General features: G+C 25.5%; 1 protein-coding gene across 4 annotated transcripts in view; it reads left to right on the top strand.

Annotated features, from left to right (window-relative positions):
- Positions 1–1,543: 1,543 nt before the first annotated feature.
- LOC111640280 (troponin T-like) overlaps positions 1,544–21,147 on the top strand; it is a 23,744-nt gene continuing 4,140 nt past the window's right edge. Inside the window, exons 1-14 of one of the 4 annotated variants that reach the window (XM_023386283.1) lie at positions 1,544–1,691; positions 7,312–7,350; positions 11,310–11,333; positions 11,432–11,437; positions 11,638–11,658; positions 13,182–13,227; positions 13,323–13,439; positions 13,534–13,620; positions 15,736–15,867; positions 15,967–16,182; positions 16,275–16,345; positions 16,422–16,443; positions 18,177–18,257; positions 19,256–19,569. In XM_023386283.1, the coding sequence (XP_023242051.1) occupies positions 7,331–7,350; positions 11,310–11,333; positions 11,432–11,437; positions 11,638–11,658; positions 13,182–13,227; positions 13,323–13,439; positions 13,534–13,620; positions 15,736–15,867; positions 15,967–16,182; positions 16,275–16,345; positions 16,422–16,443; positions 18,177–18,257; positions 19,256–19,555 (1,143 nt within the window). In that variant the 5' untranslated portion in view covers positions 1,544–1,691; positions 7,312–7,330 and the 3' untranslated portion in view covers positions 19,556–19,569. Of the gene's footprint in view, positions 1,692–7,311; positions 7,351–11,309; positions 11,334–11,431; positions 11,438–11,637; positions 11,659–13,181; positions 13,228–13,322; positions 13,440–13,533; positions 13,621–15,735; positions 15,868–15,966; positions 16,183–16,274; positions 16,346–16,421; positions 16,444–17,056; positions 17,138–17,193; positions 17,275–18,039; positions 18,121–18,176; positions 18,258–19,255; positions 19,570–21,147 lie in introns of all 4 variants that reach the window. The other 3 variants (XM_023386281.1, XM_023386284.1, XM_023386280.1) reach the window with 3 other exon arrangements.

Raw genomic sequence — 21,147 nt, 5'->3', positions numbered from 1 at the left:
AATATTTTAAGTATAATATAAATATATAAAACAAAATAAGGAACAAAGTCTTTAAGAATATATATTTTTCTCTCTGACATCATCACTATTCCGGTGAAGAACAGGTCGTTGACTGAGGGCTATATTTGTAAGATGCAATTCATTTCCGTTTTTCAATATGCTGCTTCATCGATTTTCACAATTTTATTAATAAAAAAAAAATCGAAAATACAAAAATTTAATAATTTTTAAATAACCGATTATAAAAAAATAACTTTTTAATACGTTATATAGATTTTTCTTTAATTTCTGGACTAATTTCGTAAGATTAAGTGAAAGAGAATTTGAAATTTCGCGCATTTATTTTTAAAATGTGAAAATTTTATTCTATGAATATTTGAAAACACATCTTTGTAACAAATCTAGTTTTTTTTTTTTCTTGGTTATTCGGTCTTGGACGACCTTCCATTCTCTTTCTGGCCCACCAGAACAATCCACTAGTACTTTTGGGGGCGAAATGGTTTACACAATACCCGAATCTATTTATAATTCTTCGTTTTGGATGACTTCCATTCTGTTTCGCTTCTCGACTGTTTCAGTTAAGAAATACGAGAAACCAGAGATTTAAAAGTTGTTTGTCTTTTAGACACAGGTCTTGCCCTAGTTTTCTGCAGACTCTGTACTTTTTAAAAGTTTCCTATTGGATTTTTTAGAATTATTTTATTTTTAAATGTCGTGTTTAAATAGATGTAGTATATTAGTCTATGTACAGCGTTACACTTTGAATTTATATTCGCCCGTTCGATATAAACTTATTAAAAGTATAAAAGAATAAAATTTTATGTTAAATTTTTATCAAATTTACGTAGAATATTAAGAGATTGTTTTGAATTCGAATGAAAATAATTGAATATGATGGCTTTTGTTATTATTTCAAGAAGAGTAATGGAATACATCCAGAATTTAATTCAAAAAATACAACTAAAAATTAATTATCGCTACTACAACTTTCGACTAAATTTATTACCCCTCAGAATTTGCTTAAAAACAACAGAAAATATTTAAGAATAATATTTATTTTGGCTTAAGAAACTACTACAGAATCTATCGTAGCATCTCTCATCTTTGAAACTCCAAGAGGACACATTAAAAGAATATCCGGTTACAGTTTAAATAATTATGGAATAAAATATATTTTATTGCAATATTTTCAACAACTTGCAACGGGAATCGAATATCTTCAAGAATTTGAAGTGTGCACTTACTTATATGCGAAAGGATTACATTTTTACTCTTAAAATTAAATATACCGCGCTTTACTGTATGTTATAACTTATTGATAATTAAATATTTAATTAAAATTAATTAATTTTTATTAAATGCATGTACGTGTTTAAGAATTTTACAAGAGAATTAAGCCGGTATCGTCTGAAGAGAGCTCGTTCTACTACTCATTCCAAATAAGGTGTCGCCAGTGACAATTGTCGGTAGTTGTTATACATGGCTTCGAATATGTGAAACGGGATAGGGCAGTAAGACACAAATTCATCCAATCATTGTCTTTGAAACAATCATTTGTAAATTGTAAATTTTACTAAATATAAATCCGTGGTATAAGGTGTACCGTAACAGCGCAATTTCACCTTGGTGTGGCCCACTGTGTTGAGTGGTGTTGAAGGAATACGTGGTATTTCCTACTCAAACACCTCTAGGTCAGTATTTAATTCTTTCAATTATTATTAAACAAGAGCAGTTAAATGAACGTTTAAAAAATTAGAATTTATTTGAAGCTCTTGCCTTCAAACTGTTGATAGATTAGAGCATTTTTTTTCTTTTTTCGTGTTGAATATCAAATCCTGCTTCAAATTTCGATTGCTTCAAACCTCTCGAAATTCGAAATTTTAGTATATTAGATTAATTAATTCTTAATTAATGCATCTACTTTCGACAAATACTTTGAGAATTTGTAAGAAAATATTACTAAAATGTTTCTTTAATTTGAAACTTGATTATTGCTTCTCATCTTATAAATTTGAAAGTTTTTTAAACGAAATTATTAATTTTATATTGTTATTAAGATAATAAAGCAAAAATAGATAAAAAATATTGTATAATACTTTATCAATACAATTATTAAAATTGAATCGTGTATATAACATAGAATTAGTCTAAGTTAAATTCTAAAAGATTTTTACTTGTTAAAAATAATATAAGATTTTCATTGTCGCAATTGTACTGGAATTTTTTTAATTATTTAATAATTTTTAAGATTAAGAATTATTTTTATTATTAACTAAAAATTTATATTTTTAAACTAGAAAAAGTAATTATAATATATGTAGTATTAAGAACAGGATTTTATATCTTGTAATGATGTCAAGTGATGGAGACCAGATATTTCTTTCACATATCTTAGTAAAGAAAATTATTCATTTATTAAAATTACTTTTAATTTTATATAAATTCAAATATTTAATTTTAATTTCTTAATATTTCTAGTTAAAAAAAATGTTTCAGATTATATAATCATAGCGCAATGCACGCAAACCATAGCCAAATATTTTGACTGATTCTCGAACAGAAGATAAAATTTAATATAAAATAACTTAATTAGTTAAAACATATTTGTCTTATTATAAATAGATAATTGTAAATATATTCTATACGCTCGTAATTTAAGAAAACTCACGAAATCACATAATGCTTAGAAAAATTTTAAATCGTTACCAGCACATTTGCATTTGAATTGCTCTAATATAAAATAAAAATATTATAAAATTATGCATTTATTCAAAGCTGTAAAAAAGAATGGAAAAGGATAAATAAATACATTTTAAAATCTTATTTTGTATTCATAACTGTATTTTTAAAATTGTTTAACGATTAATTAACATCGAAGGGAAGTATTTGCATTATTTTAGTATAATGCGAGTGTCATAATACATAAATTTGTATGCTAACCGGCTAAATTTAAACGTTAGTTCTATTTATTAGAAGCGATAAACTTGTATATAACTGTACAGAATCATTAAGTGAATGAATGTACGATATTACACGCTTAAATATGATGATGATAATTATATAAAAGTACAAATGGAAAATCCTAAATTCCTCAAAATATAGTAAAGTGAAGTAAACTAACACAGGATGTAAATATTTATATATCAACATTAAACAAGACGAAAAAAGTACAAAGTGTAAGGATTAGAACAAAATTTTGAAATTTCTTATATTTTCCAATATCTTAATATTACATTTGAACGTGTGAAATAAATTTATGTATTGGAAAAAACCACGAGATTAGATATACATATAACATTTAATAATAATATACAATAACATTAGTTAAATACATTAGCTATACTTAACAATTAATAATTTATTTATATTTTACAGAGAAAATTGTATAGAACTATCATATCTGGCAATGATAAAAAAAAAATCATATGCTGTGAATAGCTCATAGATAATTTCAGAAAGAAGAATTTGTTTTGTACTTGAACAATAGTTTTGAACTTGTCGACTTCTTAAAGATAAAAATGAATTTCCGTTCATTTCAGAATTATTTATTACGGAGTCGGATGTTTATAAAGAAATAATTTATAGATATTTCCTTACTCTCAGTGAAAAGAATCAATATAAACAATTTGAAAACATACACACAAGCAATACTTATTATAACACAACAGACATGAATATAATAAAATAACAATTTACATTTAAAGAAACAATAACACGATTGAGAATTTATGATTTAAATAATTTTAGGTAGAGCAGAAGTTTTAAACTTAGAAATATTACAAATTCTTTGAAACTTGTTACAAATGCCAAAACAATTGTTTTTGATAAGAAAATCTAATAAATTAAATACATTTGTTTAGAATAATTTTCGTTTAGTAGAGGCTAATTTAAGAATATCGTATATGAAATTAGAAGCTTTGATATGAGAATTTAATAAATATTTCTATTCGAATTGTTGATTGTCCATTTATAGCCGAGAGCCATTACAATTATGAATTTTAAAAAGTTTCTTTTCTTTATAAGAATATTAAGTTTTGAAAATGCTTCCGAAGAGATTTATTTTAATATAAGTTTCTTCAGAAGNTATTGATAACTGTATTTTTAAAATTGTTTAACGATTAATTAACATCGAAGGGAAGTATTTGCATTATTTTAGTATAATGCGAGTGTCATAATACATAAATTTGTATGCTAACCGGCTAAATTTAAACGTTAGTTCTATTTATTAGAAGCGATAAACTTGTATATAACTGTACAGAATCATTAAGTGAATGAATGTACGATATTACACGCTTAAATATGATGATGATAATTATATAAAAGTACAAATGGAAAATCCTAAATTCCTCAAAATATAGTAAAGTGAAGTAAACTAACACAGGATGTAAATATTTATATATCAACATTAAACAAGACGAAAAAAGTACAAAGTGTAAGGATTAGAACAAAATTTTGAAATTTCTTATATTTTCCAATATCTTAATATTACATTTGAACGTGTGAAATAAATTTATGTATTGGAAAAAACCACGAGATTAGATATACATATAACATTTAATAATAATATACATATAACATTAGTTAAATACATTAGCTATACTTAACAATTAATAATTTATTTATATTTTACAGAGAAAATTGTATAGAACTATCATATCTGGCAATGATAAAAAAAAAATCATATGCTGTGAATAGCTCATAGATAATTTCAGAAAGAAGAATTTGTTTTGTACTTGAACAATAGTTTTGAACTTGTCGACTTCTTAAAGATAAAAATGAATTTCCGTTCATTTCAGAATTATTTATTACGGAGTCGGATGTTTATAAAGAAATAATTTATAGATATTTCCTTACTCTCAGTGAAAAGAATCAATATAAACAATTTGAAAACATACACACAAGCAATACTTATTATAACACAACAGACATGAATATAATAAAATAACAATTTACATTTAAAGAAACAATAACACGATTGAGAATTTATGATTTAAATAATTTTAGGTAGAGCAGAAGTTTTAAACTTAGAAATATTACAAATTCTTTGAAACTTGTTACAAATGCCAAAACAATTGTTTTTGATAAGAAAATCTAATAAATTAAATACATTTGTTTAGAATAATTTTCGTTTAGTAGAGGCTAATTTAAGAATATCGTATATGAAATTAGAAGCTTTGATATGAGAATTTAATAAATATTTCTATTCGAATTGTTGATTGTCCATTTATAGCCGAGAGCCATTACAATTATGAATTTTAAAAAGTTTCTTTTCTTTATAAGAATATTAAGTTTTGAAAATGCTTCCGAAGAGATTTATTTTAATATAAGTTTCTTCAGAAGCATTCCTAAAAAAATTTTATTCATAAGAACAAAATTATATTTAATTTTATGAACGAATTTATAATAAAGTTTTTAATAATTCACATCATTGGCATTTTAAAATTAAATTTTTTAAAATATTCGTTCAATGAATAGTGTATTAGTTATTAGCATAATTAAAAAATTAAATATTTATGTAAAATTTTTATATTAAATTTAATGTTACAAAAAAATTATAATTAATAAATAAAAAGTAGCATCGATATATGGGTGTGTGGTGATTTAAATTCTTCTAAGAGATTTCATCGGAAAAAATAATCAGAAATAACAAATTACTTCTGCGAATCCAAATTAAAATTTTATGTTGTTTGCTAAATCTAATGCTTATATTTCTCAGAACATTTTTCCAACTGAAAATCTTCAATAAATAATAAAATTCCTGGATACTTGCCTGATTAATACTCTCCAAGATTACAGTTTGATGAATTTGACATGTACACTTATCGTTAGCCATTCGAATCACTCGAAAGATTGTTCTACTCTGATTAAATTTATCATACAAAATTGACTGATGAATACTTGCTAAATATTCTCTTAGTAAAGCATTTATTATTATAGTCAATGTAAGAAGCCGAGGTATTATACGAGTTATAAAGCTTATATCTGTTTTTAGAGCACTTAAGCATATATTTGAATATATTACAATTGAATGTAAGGAGGAAAAAATTCAATATGGATTGCAGTCTGGAGTTGAATACAATCCAATTTAGAAACGGATGGAGTATAAGTAGACATTTTATGTTGTTCAAGGTCGGGTGATAAGAATACACCAAATTCCCGAACGGTTCATTTATAAAATAAATAAATAATTTTGAAGATAAAAGTAGATTATTTTATTTATTTATTTTATATATACATATCAATTGTAAGATCTTTTAAGATTTTTTCATATAAATCTTGTTTTTGGTGATTAATACTTAATTTTTTAACGTCATGTATACTTAAATTTTCATTAGTTTCAACAACACCTAAACATGGATTTTATAAAAGTTTATATCTCGTATGTTAATGACATTATAGCCTATAAATGAATATACAATAAAGTTTATACACTTGTTTAATATTAATTTAAGTTGAAATATTCGTATATACATATTTAATACTTTAAACTTAATTTTAAATTTAGTTATATATATATATTACATATAAAATCTATTACTATTAATACCTAGCAAATAATATCGCAAAATATAGAGTATTTGCTCTTCATCCAAAGTAACGTTTACTTATCTAACGCCCCCTCATATCCAAAAATGTACGATAGGTAATGTTCTACTATATATTTTATTTTTGCAAATTATATTTTCACTAAAAAACATTTAAAACTTATACTTTTTTTTAAATACTGAAAAATTTATAAGATTTTAATTTAATTTATTTAAATATTTTCTTTAGCTTACTGTTTAGTTTAATTCTTTTACATCTATTAAAACAGAAAAATAAAACTTAGTATATAGTAAAAAGGGAGTTAAATAATGTTTGTAATTGTGGCAAAATATTTTATGTATACTTATGACCACGAAAGAAAGTGATCATTAGTTAAGGATTCACATTTGGTTCAGTGGAGTATAGTTAACTTAGCATTTGATTTCTTCCTATTGACAAGTAAGAATCTATAGAAAGTTTGGCTTGTCTTACCAATTCTTTCAACTAGTAGTGCTTTAAAGGTTGTGTATAGGATTGGATTATTGCCAGTTGTGAGATACAGAAGCGACATCGCGACAACTGGAAAGGGAGGGAGGTTAGCATATAACAGGAAAGAAGTAGGTCATTTGACAGAGGAGCCGTTCGAGTGTACCTCCGCCACCCGATTTCCTCTGCCGAATTCGAACTTAATTTTTTTTTCTTTTTCGTTGTAAGTTTCGCTTAAAATTTTTTTTTTAAAAATCGGAGAGTATGTAAAACTTAATTTTTTCGTTGTTGATTCCTTAGGTAACCCACAAGACCCTTCATGTCTGACGAAGAATACAGGTAAGAGAGTTAACTTTTATTTGTTTTAACATAAAAAAAAACACAAAAATACAGTTCATTCGCTCGTCTTTACATCAGTTAAACTGCAACTTTCTTGACTTTTTCAAAGAATAGATAAATTACACTAGATGAAAGAATAGTCTTAATATTAGGATAATTAGGATCCAAAACTATTCTCGTTTAGCGTTTTAGTATATTTTTAAAGCTAATATTTAACAAAATATAAGTTTTTAAAAATATTTTTATTGGCATAAAATACTTTTAACTCATAATGAGTATCAAAAAGTAGAATAATGCATTTGCTTCTAAAAAAAAAAGAGGAAAAGAAGTTTTGATGAAAGGTCCTGTTTGCAAATGCGAATAGGATGAGTAATCTGAATGGGTTGTCTGGCTCGTATATCTATTTTCAGTATCGGTTCTTATTCTAAGGAACCTTGTTTAGAAATGGACTGCTCGATTTTCTATTGGTTGGCAAGTAGTTTGAGGCAGGACAACACCACTCTATATCTCTTACCGGTTTAAATAAGGAAACAACTTCCACCAATTTTTTTTTTCTTTTTAAATTCTCTAAATATTTCCTTTTTAACAATAGCAATTTCTGAGAATTATTTTGGAAATAATAAGTCACAAATAATTTTTATATATACATTTATTTATTTATTTTTGAAATTTCTTAACCGTTTATGTACTGTTATAGCAATTTAATTATAACTAAAGACTAAAAAAAGTAAAGTGGATATTTTTTTATCACAATTAATNTCATCAAGTTGGAGAGTGAAAAATACGATTTGGAAGAGCGTATGAAGCGCCAGGATTACGATGTACGTAAACGAAAAGTTCTCGTATTATTTTAAGTGTTTAGGCACTTAAGACGGCTTGAATATAGAAGACTAAATCCTAAATAATATTTTAGTTGAAAGAACTGGCGGAAAGACAAAAGCAAATTAACAGAAACAAGGCTTTGAAGAAGGGTCTTGACCCAGAGTAAATATATATTCCATTATATTTAATTTTAAAATATTAATATAAAAATACTTATGCATATTTATTATATTTGCAGGGCTTTCTCAGGAAAATATCCGGTAAAGTTTCGATTATTATAAAATGATAGTAAATTAAAAATTTAATCTCTATCTCGTAATTTTCTTAAACTTTAAAATCTATTTCTTTTTTAAAATAAATGCTTTTAAATTAATTTAATTTAAAGTGATATAAATATTTGTAAAATTTATTTTAATATGGTTGCCTGGATAAATATCCATATATTTATCCCATATTCTATCCTTCGATGTCCATAACTACTATTTTTAAATATAAAATGTAAATTTTTTCTAAATTTTTGAATAGAAAAATTTTTAACATTACACAAAAGAATAAAAAGAAAAATAATTTTATTTATTTTAATTTTCAAAAATTCGAAAATTTAATTTAAAAAGTGTCTTAAAGCAGTTTAAAATTTACATAAAAATTTAAAATTTTATTATTTTTTTTTTATAAAATACAATTTTCATAAAAATGAATAAAATTTACTTTATTCTTTTGTCTAATTGAAAATAATTATACAACCAAATTTTAAAATTTCATAGTTTTTAAGCTACAGTCGCTTTTCCGTCTAGTTTTTATAATTTTTTTTGTGAGATGATTTTAAACCCTGTTTTTTTCCTGTAATTTTTCCTATTCACCCCTATCCTACAGCCTAAACTCCAGGTTGCCAGCAAGTATGAAAGACGCCTGGATAGGCGAACTTATGGCGATAAGAAGGGTCTTTTTGAAGGAGTAAGTAAACGTACATCTATTTCACGGTTTTAATTATCAATTTTCTTCTTCGTTAGCCTAAACTTCAGGTGTCATGCAAGTATGAAAGACGTCTTGATAGCCGAACATACGAAGATAAGAAGATACTTTTCGATGGAGTACGTAAGAACAAAAATTGCCCCCATATGCCCGAGGAATTTAATCCTTCGTATCCAGGATCCAATCCTAGACAAATCCTGAGGATCCAACCCCTAAAAATTGCATCTTGAAATTTAGACGTTATCTTATAAATTATTTTAAAAAATAGAAGAACGAAAATCTCTTAAAATTTTAAGGGTTTTAACACCTTAAATTTAAAGACAGAAGTTACAGATCCTGTAGAAACAAATAGAAAATGTGAAGATAACTTTTAAACTCCATCGTCAGGAAATAAAAAGGAGAAAAAAGAAATAACGAAGTCGACTGACAGCTGACTCAAACTTTAGTTTTGAGACAATTTACCAGTAGACTTTAAAGTCACACTTTAGTGACCAACGACTTCATAAATCGTAAGTTTGTATGGTGTGGGAGATAACGTGCACGAATCCTTACCAAACTAAATATAGCCTCCATGTTCCTTTGGTTTGTCCCTTTGGAAACTTACCATGATAATCTTGGAACAAGGGTTATCTTTATATACTAAGTCGTGAATCGAAGTTCTTGTCCCTCTGCATGACTACAATGCAGCTAAAATTCGTATATTATATAAATACAATTAAAAAAAATACATATAATATATATGTTGCACTATTTATGAATATTGACGGTAAGTTTTTGTAAAAGATGGTGTTTGAATATATCCCAAATATTCCCGCACAGGAAAATCCTTGGTTTAAGCATGATTTCCCATTTCTGAATCCTTAAATTTTATTATCGAGTATCGTGTTACGCGCATTATTTTCGAAGATTATGTTACAAAAAAGTATGTTTTTTGACTATTTTGACTAACTAACTACCGAAGCTTTTTGCATTATATGAAATTTCTCCTTAANATAGAAACATTTAAAATTAATTAATATATTATATTTTAAAAAATAATATAGCCTATATATATTAATTTTTTTCTTACAATATAAGCCGATACATTTTAGAATAAACAATCGCGATATAAACGATTTTTTAAAACTGAAGATAACTTTTAAACTCCATCGTCAGGAAATAAAAAGGAGAAAAAAGAAATAACGAAGTCGACTGACAGCTGACTCAAACTTTAGTTTTGAGACAATTTACCAGTAGACTTTAAAGTCACACTTTAGTGACCAACGACTTCATAAATCGTAAGTTTGTATGGTGTGGGAGATAACGTGCACGAATCCTTACCAAACTAAATATAGCCTCCATGTTCCTTTGGTTTGTCCCTTTGGAAACTTACCATGATAATCTTGGAACAAGGGTTATCTTTATATACTAAGTCGTGAATCGAAGTTCTTGTCCCTCTGCATGACTACAATGCAGCTAAAATTCGTATATTATATAAATACAATTAAAAAAAATACATATAATATATATGTTGCACTATTTATGAATATTGACGGTAAGTTTTTGTAAAAGATGGTGTTTGAATATATCCCAAATATTCCCGCACAGGAAAATCCTTGGTTTAAGCATGATTTCCCATTTCTGAATCCTTAAATTTTATTATCGAGTATCGTGTTACGCGCATTATTTTCGAAGATTATGTTACAAAAAAGTATGTTTTTTGACTATTTTGACTAACTAACTACCGAAGCTTTTTGCATTATATGAAATTTCTCCTTAACAATATATTTATTTATTTATTTTTTTATTTTATTTTATTTTTGATATTTTAAAGATTTGAAATTATATTTTTTGTTTTCTTGCATGTTTTCAAACTATGCACTGCTATTTTCGTATGCGTTTTGTTCAGAAATATTAAAAAATCGACGTCTATGGTGTATTTTATGTATATATTTAAGCATAAAATTCTAAAAAAACATTTTAAAAAGTTTTAAATTTCTTTTATTTTTTTGAACAGATCACTATATGAAAAATTAAATAATTATAAAATACACCATTGCGTTTATATGTTAAACGTTTTTAAACGGCTGTAACATTAATAATTTAAATAATAATCTTTAAAATTGGTTTAATACTTTATTAAATGATTTCATAATTAATATATAATTTTTCTATTTCATCTCCAGCGAAGAGGAGGAGGAGACCAGCAGGTGTGTATTTGTAAAATACAGTATATAAATTATATTTAAAAATTTAATTTATTATAAACGTTTAATTAAAAATTGTTTCTTTATTTTTTTTTCTACAGGAAGAAGTAAGTATATTTCAATTTACACAGCTAATCATATATAAAATACAAAAAGAAGCATAGTTACACTAAGAAAATAAAAGAAAAATACGTAAAAACACTTTCTGAATCTAAATAATTTGCTTATAAATTTATAATTGTGTAAATAGTATTTTATTTTAGTCGATATAAGTAAAACCATTGGTTTATTTAATTTTTTTCTGTAGGTCTGATTCAGGGAAGCGAACGTAAGTTTATTATATGCGATATGTTTTGAGCCCCTTTTTCTCAAAAGCGTGCTTCTTGTGGATTAAAATTATAAAATTTGCTTTTGAGATTGCATGAAATTTTTTAAAACAGAAAATTTTGACCAGAAAAAAATCAATTTATTCATTTTAATTTTATCTAATTTGCAAGCCTTTCTAAATTTTTCATATTCAAAATAACTTTGGTTTTGTTGCATTGATGAATTTATGAATTATTTATTTGTTTATGTAAAGGGTTGTTTTGAAATCCCTGTTATTTTTTTTTATAATTTTTATAACTGCAATACTAATTTTTATGATTATAAATTTTCACTTATAATCATATTAAAAATAATTAGCTCCCTATACCCATATGTTTTCATCCACTTTATTCATATTTTAAACGTTATATATGAAAAAAATATGTAATTAATAAACATTTAAAATTATAGAAAAATATTATAGACCTGTACTAAGAAAAATCCATACCAGATCCTTTAAGATAATCATATTTATAATTAATTTATTGATTATTTCATTAACACCCTATACCTGTATATTTTCACCAATTTTTAATTATTTATATATACATATACAGTATATATATATATATATATTATGATGCATTTAAAATTATAGAAAAAAATATTTTAATAAATATTATAGGCCTATACTAAAATCCATAACAGATTCCTTAGGATGATCATATTTATAATTAATAATTTATTGATTATTCCATTCTGAATAATGCAACTCATTCGTAAGAAAGTCTATTCAAATTATATTTAAATATATTTAAACTAATTTTTTTTCTTAAATTATAGCATGAAACTTAGTAATTTCAGCATTTAACACGCATGGAATATTTGTCTTTATTTTGTCTGTTTTATATGATTTAAATTGCTTTTATATGTTTTGTAGCATTTGTATTTTAAATAATTTCGATATTAGAATTTATATATTTCTTTTAAATGTCAAGTGATATTCTAAATATATTTTTATTAGAAAGTAACGTTAGGTTATGTAAAAATAGATATTATTTTAGGATTAATAGAAAGGATAGATTTAGATGGTGCAATATAGATACGTATATATTTTTAGATGCATGAGTACTTGAGATAAGAATTTATTCTATTATTACTATCTGAAAAGTTTTGTATTTAAAATAGAATTTGTGCTATAGAGAAATAGTCTTGTTAATTATACTAAATAAAAATTAGAGTAATTTACTTTTTACTGTAAAACAATCGTGTAAAGTTTTATGTGAGAAATAGTTAATAAATTAGAATTAATATTTTTTGTAAAATAGTAAATTATACAAAACTTATTTTGCAAATTTGAAAGTTTTAATTGCTTATATAGTAATTAAAATAGAAAATTTTTAAATTTCCTAACAATAATATGTTAGGTTAGATTAAGTAAAACAACTTATTAGCAATTTAATTTTTTAAAGTTAAACATTTTTTTTATTTAATTATAAGATCAGGATTTATCTTAAATTTAAATTGTCATTGTACTTTTAACAGAGAAGCAGTACCACCAACCATGACGGAAGCAGAGTTAGCCATGGAGGTTAGTTCCACTTAAAATTTCTACGAGAAGTTATTAATTAAATAATAAATTTTCGTACTATATAGAAAATTCAAACGTTACATTAAATATTACAGGAGAAGATGAGGAAGAAGAAGGAGGAGGAGGAAGCCATGTGGCAGGAATACATGGAACAACGTAAGAAACAACGTGCCAAGGAGGAAGAAGAATTACGAAAACTGAAAGAACGACAGGTATTATTTTTTTTCTATATTATGTTTGAATTATAATTAAGTGATGAAAATCGTATAGTTAAATTCTTACGCATTTCCTTTTATTTTTGTAAAGGTTAAGAGAAGAGCCTTCCGAGCTGAGCAGGAAAAACGAATGATGGAAAACAAACGAAGACAAGAAGAGCAACGACAGAGAGAGCAAGTGAGTATTATGTTTCGATTTATAATCAATTTTATTCTTTATGAATCGATAAGCCCAATTCATGATTAAAAATCACAATTCGATCAGTCAATGAACGTAATATTAATTAGTGACAGAATTATAGTAATACTTTACAACAATCCAGAACAAATTACCAATAATTCTAACAAGATTCGATAATTAAACTGAGTTCAATAATTGAGTGGATTGAAATTATCGGTTAAATTACCTATTATTAATATTTTTAAAATTAAATCCTTCAATGAAACATTACGGATTTCTAGAATTTAAAATTTTGAAAGATTTTATTACTAATTCAAAGTACATATATTAATATATAAAAATATATTTATATATTGGAGCTAGTTAATATTTAGTAAGACTTTATGCACACACACGTGTAGTCACATTCATGGACATTATTATTATTATTATATAGAATAATAATAGGTGACACAGTAAGAGTCTTCACCAGTTTATAAAGACGTAAGGGATAATCTATGGTAATTTAAATTTATGTTAATTTTGTTTTTAATGAATATTTTACAAGTTTGGCAATAGTTATTAATTTAAAGTTTCTAAATTTTAAAAAACAGAGGACTGTTCCTTACATTTATCAAAATAAATAAAATCAAAATTTTAATTTCTAATTTTATTTTAACAAACTATCGTTTTCGGAAATGATCTAAAAGAATATATATACAGTAGAGCGTCGATTTTCCGAAAGTCAATCATCCGAAACGTCAATCATCCGAAAGAATTCCAGTCGGCATTTTTAAATTTTCGCCAGTGCTGTGGCGCTTTAATCTTTGGCTATGTCTTGGGTTACTCAAATATTTTACGTTTTTGATACTAAATTAACATCTGAAGTATAATTTTTTATAATTTTTATATTTTTAAATATATTTATTTTGTTTGTACAAAATAAAAAAAATAATTTTTAACGATACAATAGTCTTTGTGAGGCTTAACATCGACGAAAATTCAACGTGAAGCGACACGTAACGGATAAAAATTTCGACATCGAATACGTTAAACTATTTTTTCGTACATAAATCGGTTATCCGAAATATCAGTTATACGAACAACCCCAGTCCCGAATTGATTCGGAAAATCGACGCTCTACTGTATATATATATATTTTTTTAAATTGAAGAGTTAATGACTCAGATCGTTACAGAAAAAATAATCATTTGAACACGAATTTATATATCTCATGATGAAATAATCTAACAGTTTGTACTTTGTATCCCTTTTATAACTTTTAAATTTTACACTACTATTATAAAAATGATTAATTGGGCTGTAATTTGAAAAAAATTGTAGACCTATAAATTCCCACTGTCATCTGTCTGACCTTCCTTATAGTTAGATAGATGAAAGTCGAGACCAGATAGCTTAGGGACAGGAAGCCCCAACTATATACGAACTTATACTTTGCACCGGAATTCACCATTATTTCAATTAAAAATTCCCTCCAGAGAGGAGTTAGATAGATGATCGGCACGACTCCATTGTTAAAGGAAAAGTCGCTACTAATTTAATGTGGATAGCTTATATTTTAAATTAAATAAATTAGAAGATTAAGAATTGCAGCCCGGCATTGTGACCATGTCATAATAAATAATTGCTCGTTTTTATTTAAAAACTTTTTTCGTAAACTTAATGATATCAAATTTTATTTTACAATCGAATTTCATAATCAAACAAACAGTTTTAATCATTCAAATTAAAAAAAATCGACTTCTAAACAGTTCGATAGTTTGTGTGGATTTTAAGTGTTTAAAAGAACTCTGAATATCGGTAATTTTCACGTTATATAATAGCTGATGACAGTATTTGTTGACAGATGGCAATTTCATAACTAGTTGATCAAATTATATTCTACGCTGAATTATGTAATACGCAGATATAAGTACCAATACAAAATCTAATTTTTCACTATTATTAATCTAAATTTAAATCGTATAAAGTAGATTTAAATTAAATTCAGAAATTTCATTATATAAGCAGTTTATCTGTATTAATATCATTCTATTTAATTACATAAAAATGCGTACGAAAACATCTCTTAGTAGAAAAATAATAATTTAATAATTTTAATATAAATTATAGGAAGAAAAGAAAGCAAAAGAAGCGGAGGCGAAAAGAAAACGTCTAGAGGAAGCTGAGCGGAAGAGGCAGGCGATGCAGGATGCTCTCAAAAAAGAAAAAGCTGGTCCAAACTTCGTCATCCAGAAGAAAGAAGTAATTTTGTTTTATTTTAAAATTTGATTTAGTTTCTAATTTAATTATTAACTTGTAATTACCAATGATTCTCAACGTTTCTTTTGAATTTCAATTTAGATGGGTGGCTTCGGTCCTAGCGAATTGCACAAGACAAAAGAACAATTGGAAGAAGACAAGAAAATCGCTTTGGGCTTCCGAGTAAAACCCCTGGCAATTGAAGGACTGCCAAGCGATAAACTGAAAGCTAAGGCCGAAGAACTGTGGGAATGCATCATCAAGTTGGAGAGTGAAAAATACGATTTGGAAGAGCGTATGAAGCGCCAGGATTACGATGTACGTAAACGAAAAGTTCTCGTATTATTTTAAGTGTTTAGGCACTTAAGACGGCTTGAATATAGAAGACTAAATCCTAAATAATATTTTAGTTGAAAGAACTGGCGGAAAGACAAAAGCAAATTAACAGAAACAAGGCTTTGAAGAAGGGTCTTGACCCAGAGTAAATATATATTCCATTATATTTAATTTTAAAATATTAATATAAAAATACTTATGCATATTTATTATATTTGCAGGGCTTTCTCAGGAAAATATCCGGTAAAGTTTCGATTATTATAAAATGATAGTAAATTAAAAATTTAATCTCTATCTCGTAATTTTCTTAAACTTTAAAATCTATTTCTTTTTTAAAATAAATGCTTTTAAATTAATTTAATTTAAAGTAATATAAATATTTGTAAAATTTATTTTAATATGGTTGCCTGGATAAATATCCATATATTTATCCCATATTCTATCCTTCGATGTCCATAACTACTATTTTTAAATATAAAATGTAAATTTTTTCTAAATTTTTGAATAGAAAAATTTTTAACATTACACAAAAGAATAAAAAGAAAAATAATTTTATTTATTTTAATTTTCAAAAATTCGAAAATTTAATTTAAAAAGTGTCTTAAAGCAGTTTAAAATTTACATAAAAATTTAAAATTTTATTATTTTTTTTTTATAAAATACAATTTTCATAAAAATGAATAAAATTTACTTTATTCTTTTGTCTAATTGAAAATAATTATACAACCAAATTTTAAAATTTCATAGTTTTTAAGCTACAGTCGCTTTTCCGTCTAGTTTTTATAATTTTTTTTGTGAGATGATTTTAAACCCTGTTTTTTTCCTGTAATTTTTCCTATTCACCCCTATCCTACAGCCTAAACTCCAGGTTGCCAGCAAGTATGAAAGACGCCTGGATAGGCGAACTTATGGCGATAAGAAGGGTCTTTTTGAAGGAGTAAGTAAACGTACATCTATTTCACGGTTTTAATTATCAATTTTCTTCTTCGTTAGCCTAAACTTCAGGTGTCATGCAAGTATGAAAGACGTCTTGATAGCCGAACATACGAAGATAAGAAGATACTTTTCGATGGAGTACGTAAGAACAAAAATTGCCCCCATATGCCCGAGGAATTTAATCCTTCGTATCCAGGATCCAATCCTAGACAAATCCTGAGGATCCAACCCCTAAAAATTGCATCTTGAAATTTAGACGTTATCTTATAAATTATTTTAAAAAATAGAAGAACGAAAATCTCTTAAAATTTTAAGGGTTTTAACACCTTAAATTTAAAGACAGAAGTTACAGATCCTGTAGAAACAAATAGAAAATGAGACATAATTTATTAAATAATAAAATAAAATAATTTGAATTTTTGTAAGATAACGTTTCTGTCATCCTCTTTCCATCAGGTTTGAAGTTTTGAAATTTTCAAATTTTGAATACATTCCTATTGTTGTAATGATTTTGCCCTGTTTGTACCAGAGTTTTCATATATTTGTCATGTTCCTTTTTTATGACACAATATTTTATATTTTTTATATTTCCCGTTGAATGTTTTTGTTACATTGTCTTTTCCCCATGAATGAAGAATCTTTTGTATTTTTTATAAATTTTATATCAATGAATTTCAAAGAAAAAAGAATTTGGAANTTTTATAAAATACAATTTTCATAAAAATGAATAAAATTTACTTTATTCTTTTGTCTAATTGAAAATAATTATACAACCAAATTTTAAAATTTCATAGTTTTTAAGCTACAGTCGCTTTTCCGTCTAGTTTTTATAATTTTTTTTGTGAGATGATTTTAAACCCTGTTTTTTTCCTGTAATTTTTCCTATTCACCCCTATCCTACAGCCTAAACTCCAGGTTGCCAGCAAGTATGAAAGACGCCTGGATAGGCGAACTTATGGCGATAAGAAGGGTCTTTTTGAAGGAGTAAGTAAACGTACATCTATTTCACGGTTTTAATTATCAATTTTCTTCTTCGTTAGCCTAAACTTCAGGTGTCATGCAAGTATGAAAGACGTCTTGATAGCCGAACATACGAAGATAAGAAGATACTTTTCGATGGAGTACGTAAGAACAAAAATTGCCCCCATATGCCCGAGGAATTTAATCCTTCGTATCCAGGATCCAATCCTAGACAAATCCTGAGGATCCAACCCCTAAAAATTGCATCTTGAAATTTAGACGTTATCTTATAAATTATTTTAAAAAATAGAAGAACGAAAATCTCTTAAAATTTTAAGGGTTTTAACACCTTAAATTTAAAGACAGAAGTTACAGATCCTGTAGAAACAAATAGAAAATGAGACATAATTTATTAAATAATAAAATAAAATAATTTGAATTTTTGTAAGATAACGTTTCTGTCATCCTCTTTCCATCAGGTTTGAAGTTTTGAAATTTTCAAATTTTGAATACATTCCTATTGTTGTAATGATTTTGCCCTGTTTGTACCAGAGTTTTCATATATTTGTCATGTTCCTTTTTTATGACACAATATTTTATATTTTTTATATTTCCCGTTGAATGTTTTTGTTACATTGTCTTTTCCCCATGAATGAAGAATCTTTTGTATTTTTTATAAATTTTATATCAATGAATTTCAAAGAAAAAAGAATTTGGAATGTTAATTTTGATCTTTGTCGTAAGCATGCCCCGTGGTTTGTTGATCTGAAGACTTCCCCATGTCCTATTATAAATTTCCTATATGTTTCCGTTTTTTATTATAATTTTAAGTTTGTAAATATTTAAGTAAAATATAATTACCAGTTAAAATATTATGAAAATTAGTTTTAAATAATATACATTTTTTATTTTGTGTACTGAGCATTTTTATAACGGACCTTCATTTTACTGTTTTTGTTTTACTTAAATTTGTATTTTAAGAATTATTTTTAATTGTTTATTAATTTATTTTTTAAAAATTAATCTTTTGTTTTTTGTTAAATTCACGCAATTTTGCAAATGTAATTTAATATTTTCATGTTTTTTAAATAAAAAAAAACGAATAAAATAATTAAGATTTTATAATAATAATATGTATTTTGTTTTTTGCAACTTAAAGGGCTGGGGCAAAAATTATCAAACTCAAATAGAACAAGTTTGGCAAGAACGTAACACCCAATGGAAAGATCGCGGCCCTTCAAAATTACCCAAATGGGATCCAACAGCACCCAAAGCAAAAGAAATTTTAGAAGCTCGTGTTTACGATGACGATGACGACGATTTATTCGAGGAACCACCCGTATTTCACAAAGAACCAACTCCTCCACCACCAAAAGCTGCACCACCTCCACCTGAGCCTGAGGAAGAAGAAGAAGAGGAGGAGGAGGAAGAAGAAGATGAAGAAGAAGAGGAAGAATAAAAAGTTTATTAACCGTAAGCTAATGTCAAATAATTTCTAAACCAATTGTAGATTATTCAAAACACTAATAAAATTACATGATTAGTTTTATTTAATATTTTCGAACAACTAAAGATTATTTTGACTTAAAAATCTCTATTATAAAATATTAATGTGAAGAAATGTTACTTTAATGAAAGTTTAATGTGAAAATAGTTTTAATAGAAAGTTTTAATACATTAATTTAAAGTTGCCATTACGAGTTGCAAGAAATTTAACTTTGAACTTAATAATAATTATTAAAGAATTAAAATTCCTTTGATTTGAATTATATTTGTAGAAATCTGTTATACATTTCGAAATTATTTAAATGTAAAGATGCCAACTCGTGCAATAAACCTCCTCTTTCAAAACCTAATGATATCAGTTCGAATTTACACATAAGCTAAAAAAGCTTAAGGCCTCAACGCTTTAAATTATTAGTATTTAGTGGAGGAGAAGAGAAAGGCATTTTATATATTACAGCCTAATCCAAATCTGCTCCTACTAATAACATATCCTTACAATGGCTATTTAGATTTTAAACAGCTGATTAAAAAAGTTTTGAAAGTCAATAATTTTTAAAAATTTCTGTTCTGGACTTATCAATTGATAAATTAAACTATTTTAGTAGTGAAAGTATACGCTAATTAGTATTACATATGTGCTTATAATACTCTTTTTTAAATTAATAAATTAACTTTTAAATAATTTTCCGTTTATCTCTTACATATGTATGAGTGTACTTTTTCTTAGAGGCAATCCCTAGAAGAATAGTTCATTTATACGAATTCATATTTAAATTTTATAATTTAGCTTTTATTTCATTGATTTTTTTAAATTTATCATCTAATCATCTATCAATTTTTCAAATTTCGTTTTTATTACTTTTCCTTTTATAAATGAACATATTCTAGCATAAGAAAAAAATTGCTTAACATATAAACATACATAGCTTTATAAATAAATAATTTTCTTTTTATTAGGATTATAATAATTATAAGATATAATAATTACGCTAATTATATTTTGTAAGTGTTTTACATAATAATAAGCCGATTATTTGCTATTAATTATAGGTTCTTAGGTAATATTCACTTACAACTGACGGAACACTTATATTAAATTTAAAAACATTAAAAAGTAATCAATAATCGGCTATAAATAAATACAAATTTGTTATTTATATATTTATTTTATTCTGAACTAGACATAAAAATAAATTAATGGAAGAACAAAAAATATCAGAAAAATCAATAATGCTAAACAATATCAACTATTATTTAATAAGATTAAATAATTAAAACTTAAATTAGGAAATTTAATTAATTAATTTACAAAATCTTTCAAGTATCTTAAACTGAGCTCTTAATCCATGTTTTCCGTCTTCTTTTATAATTTACATGATTGAAATCAATAATAAATTGATATTTTTCAGTTCCTTAACGAATTACAAATTATATTAAAGAAATAATCTAAATCTATATTTTTCGATCAAGTTTTCATTCTTTTTAATACTCTACTGTAGGAATTTATGCCTGTAAATATAAATTCACATACATACGCATATATAT

Source organism: Centruroides sculpturatus, unplaced genomic scaffold (assembly GCF_000671375.1).
Source record: "Centruroides sculpturatus isolate CEXI.00-Female unplaced genomic scaffold, Cexi_2.0 scaffold730, whole genome shotgun sequence".
NCBI lineage: Eukaryota > Metazoa > Arthropoda > Arachnida > Scorpiones > Buthidae > Centruroides > Centruroides sculpturatus.
Note: the sequence above shows the minus strand (reverse complement) of the source record. Positions and strands in the feature narration are given on the sequence as shown.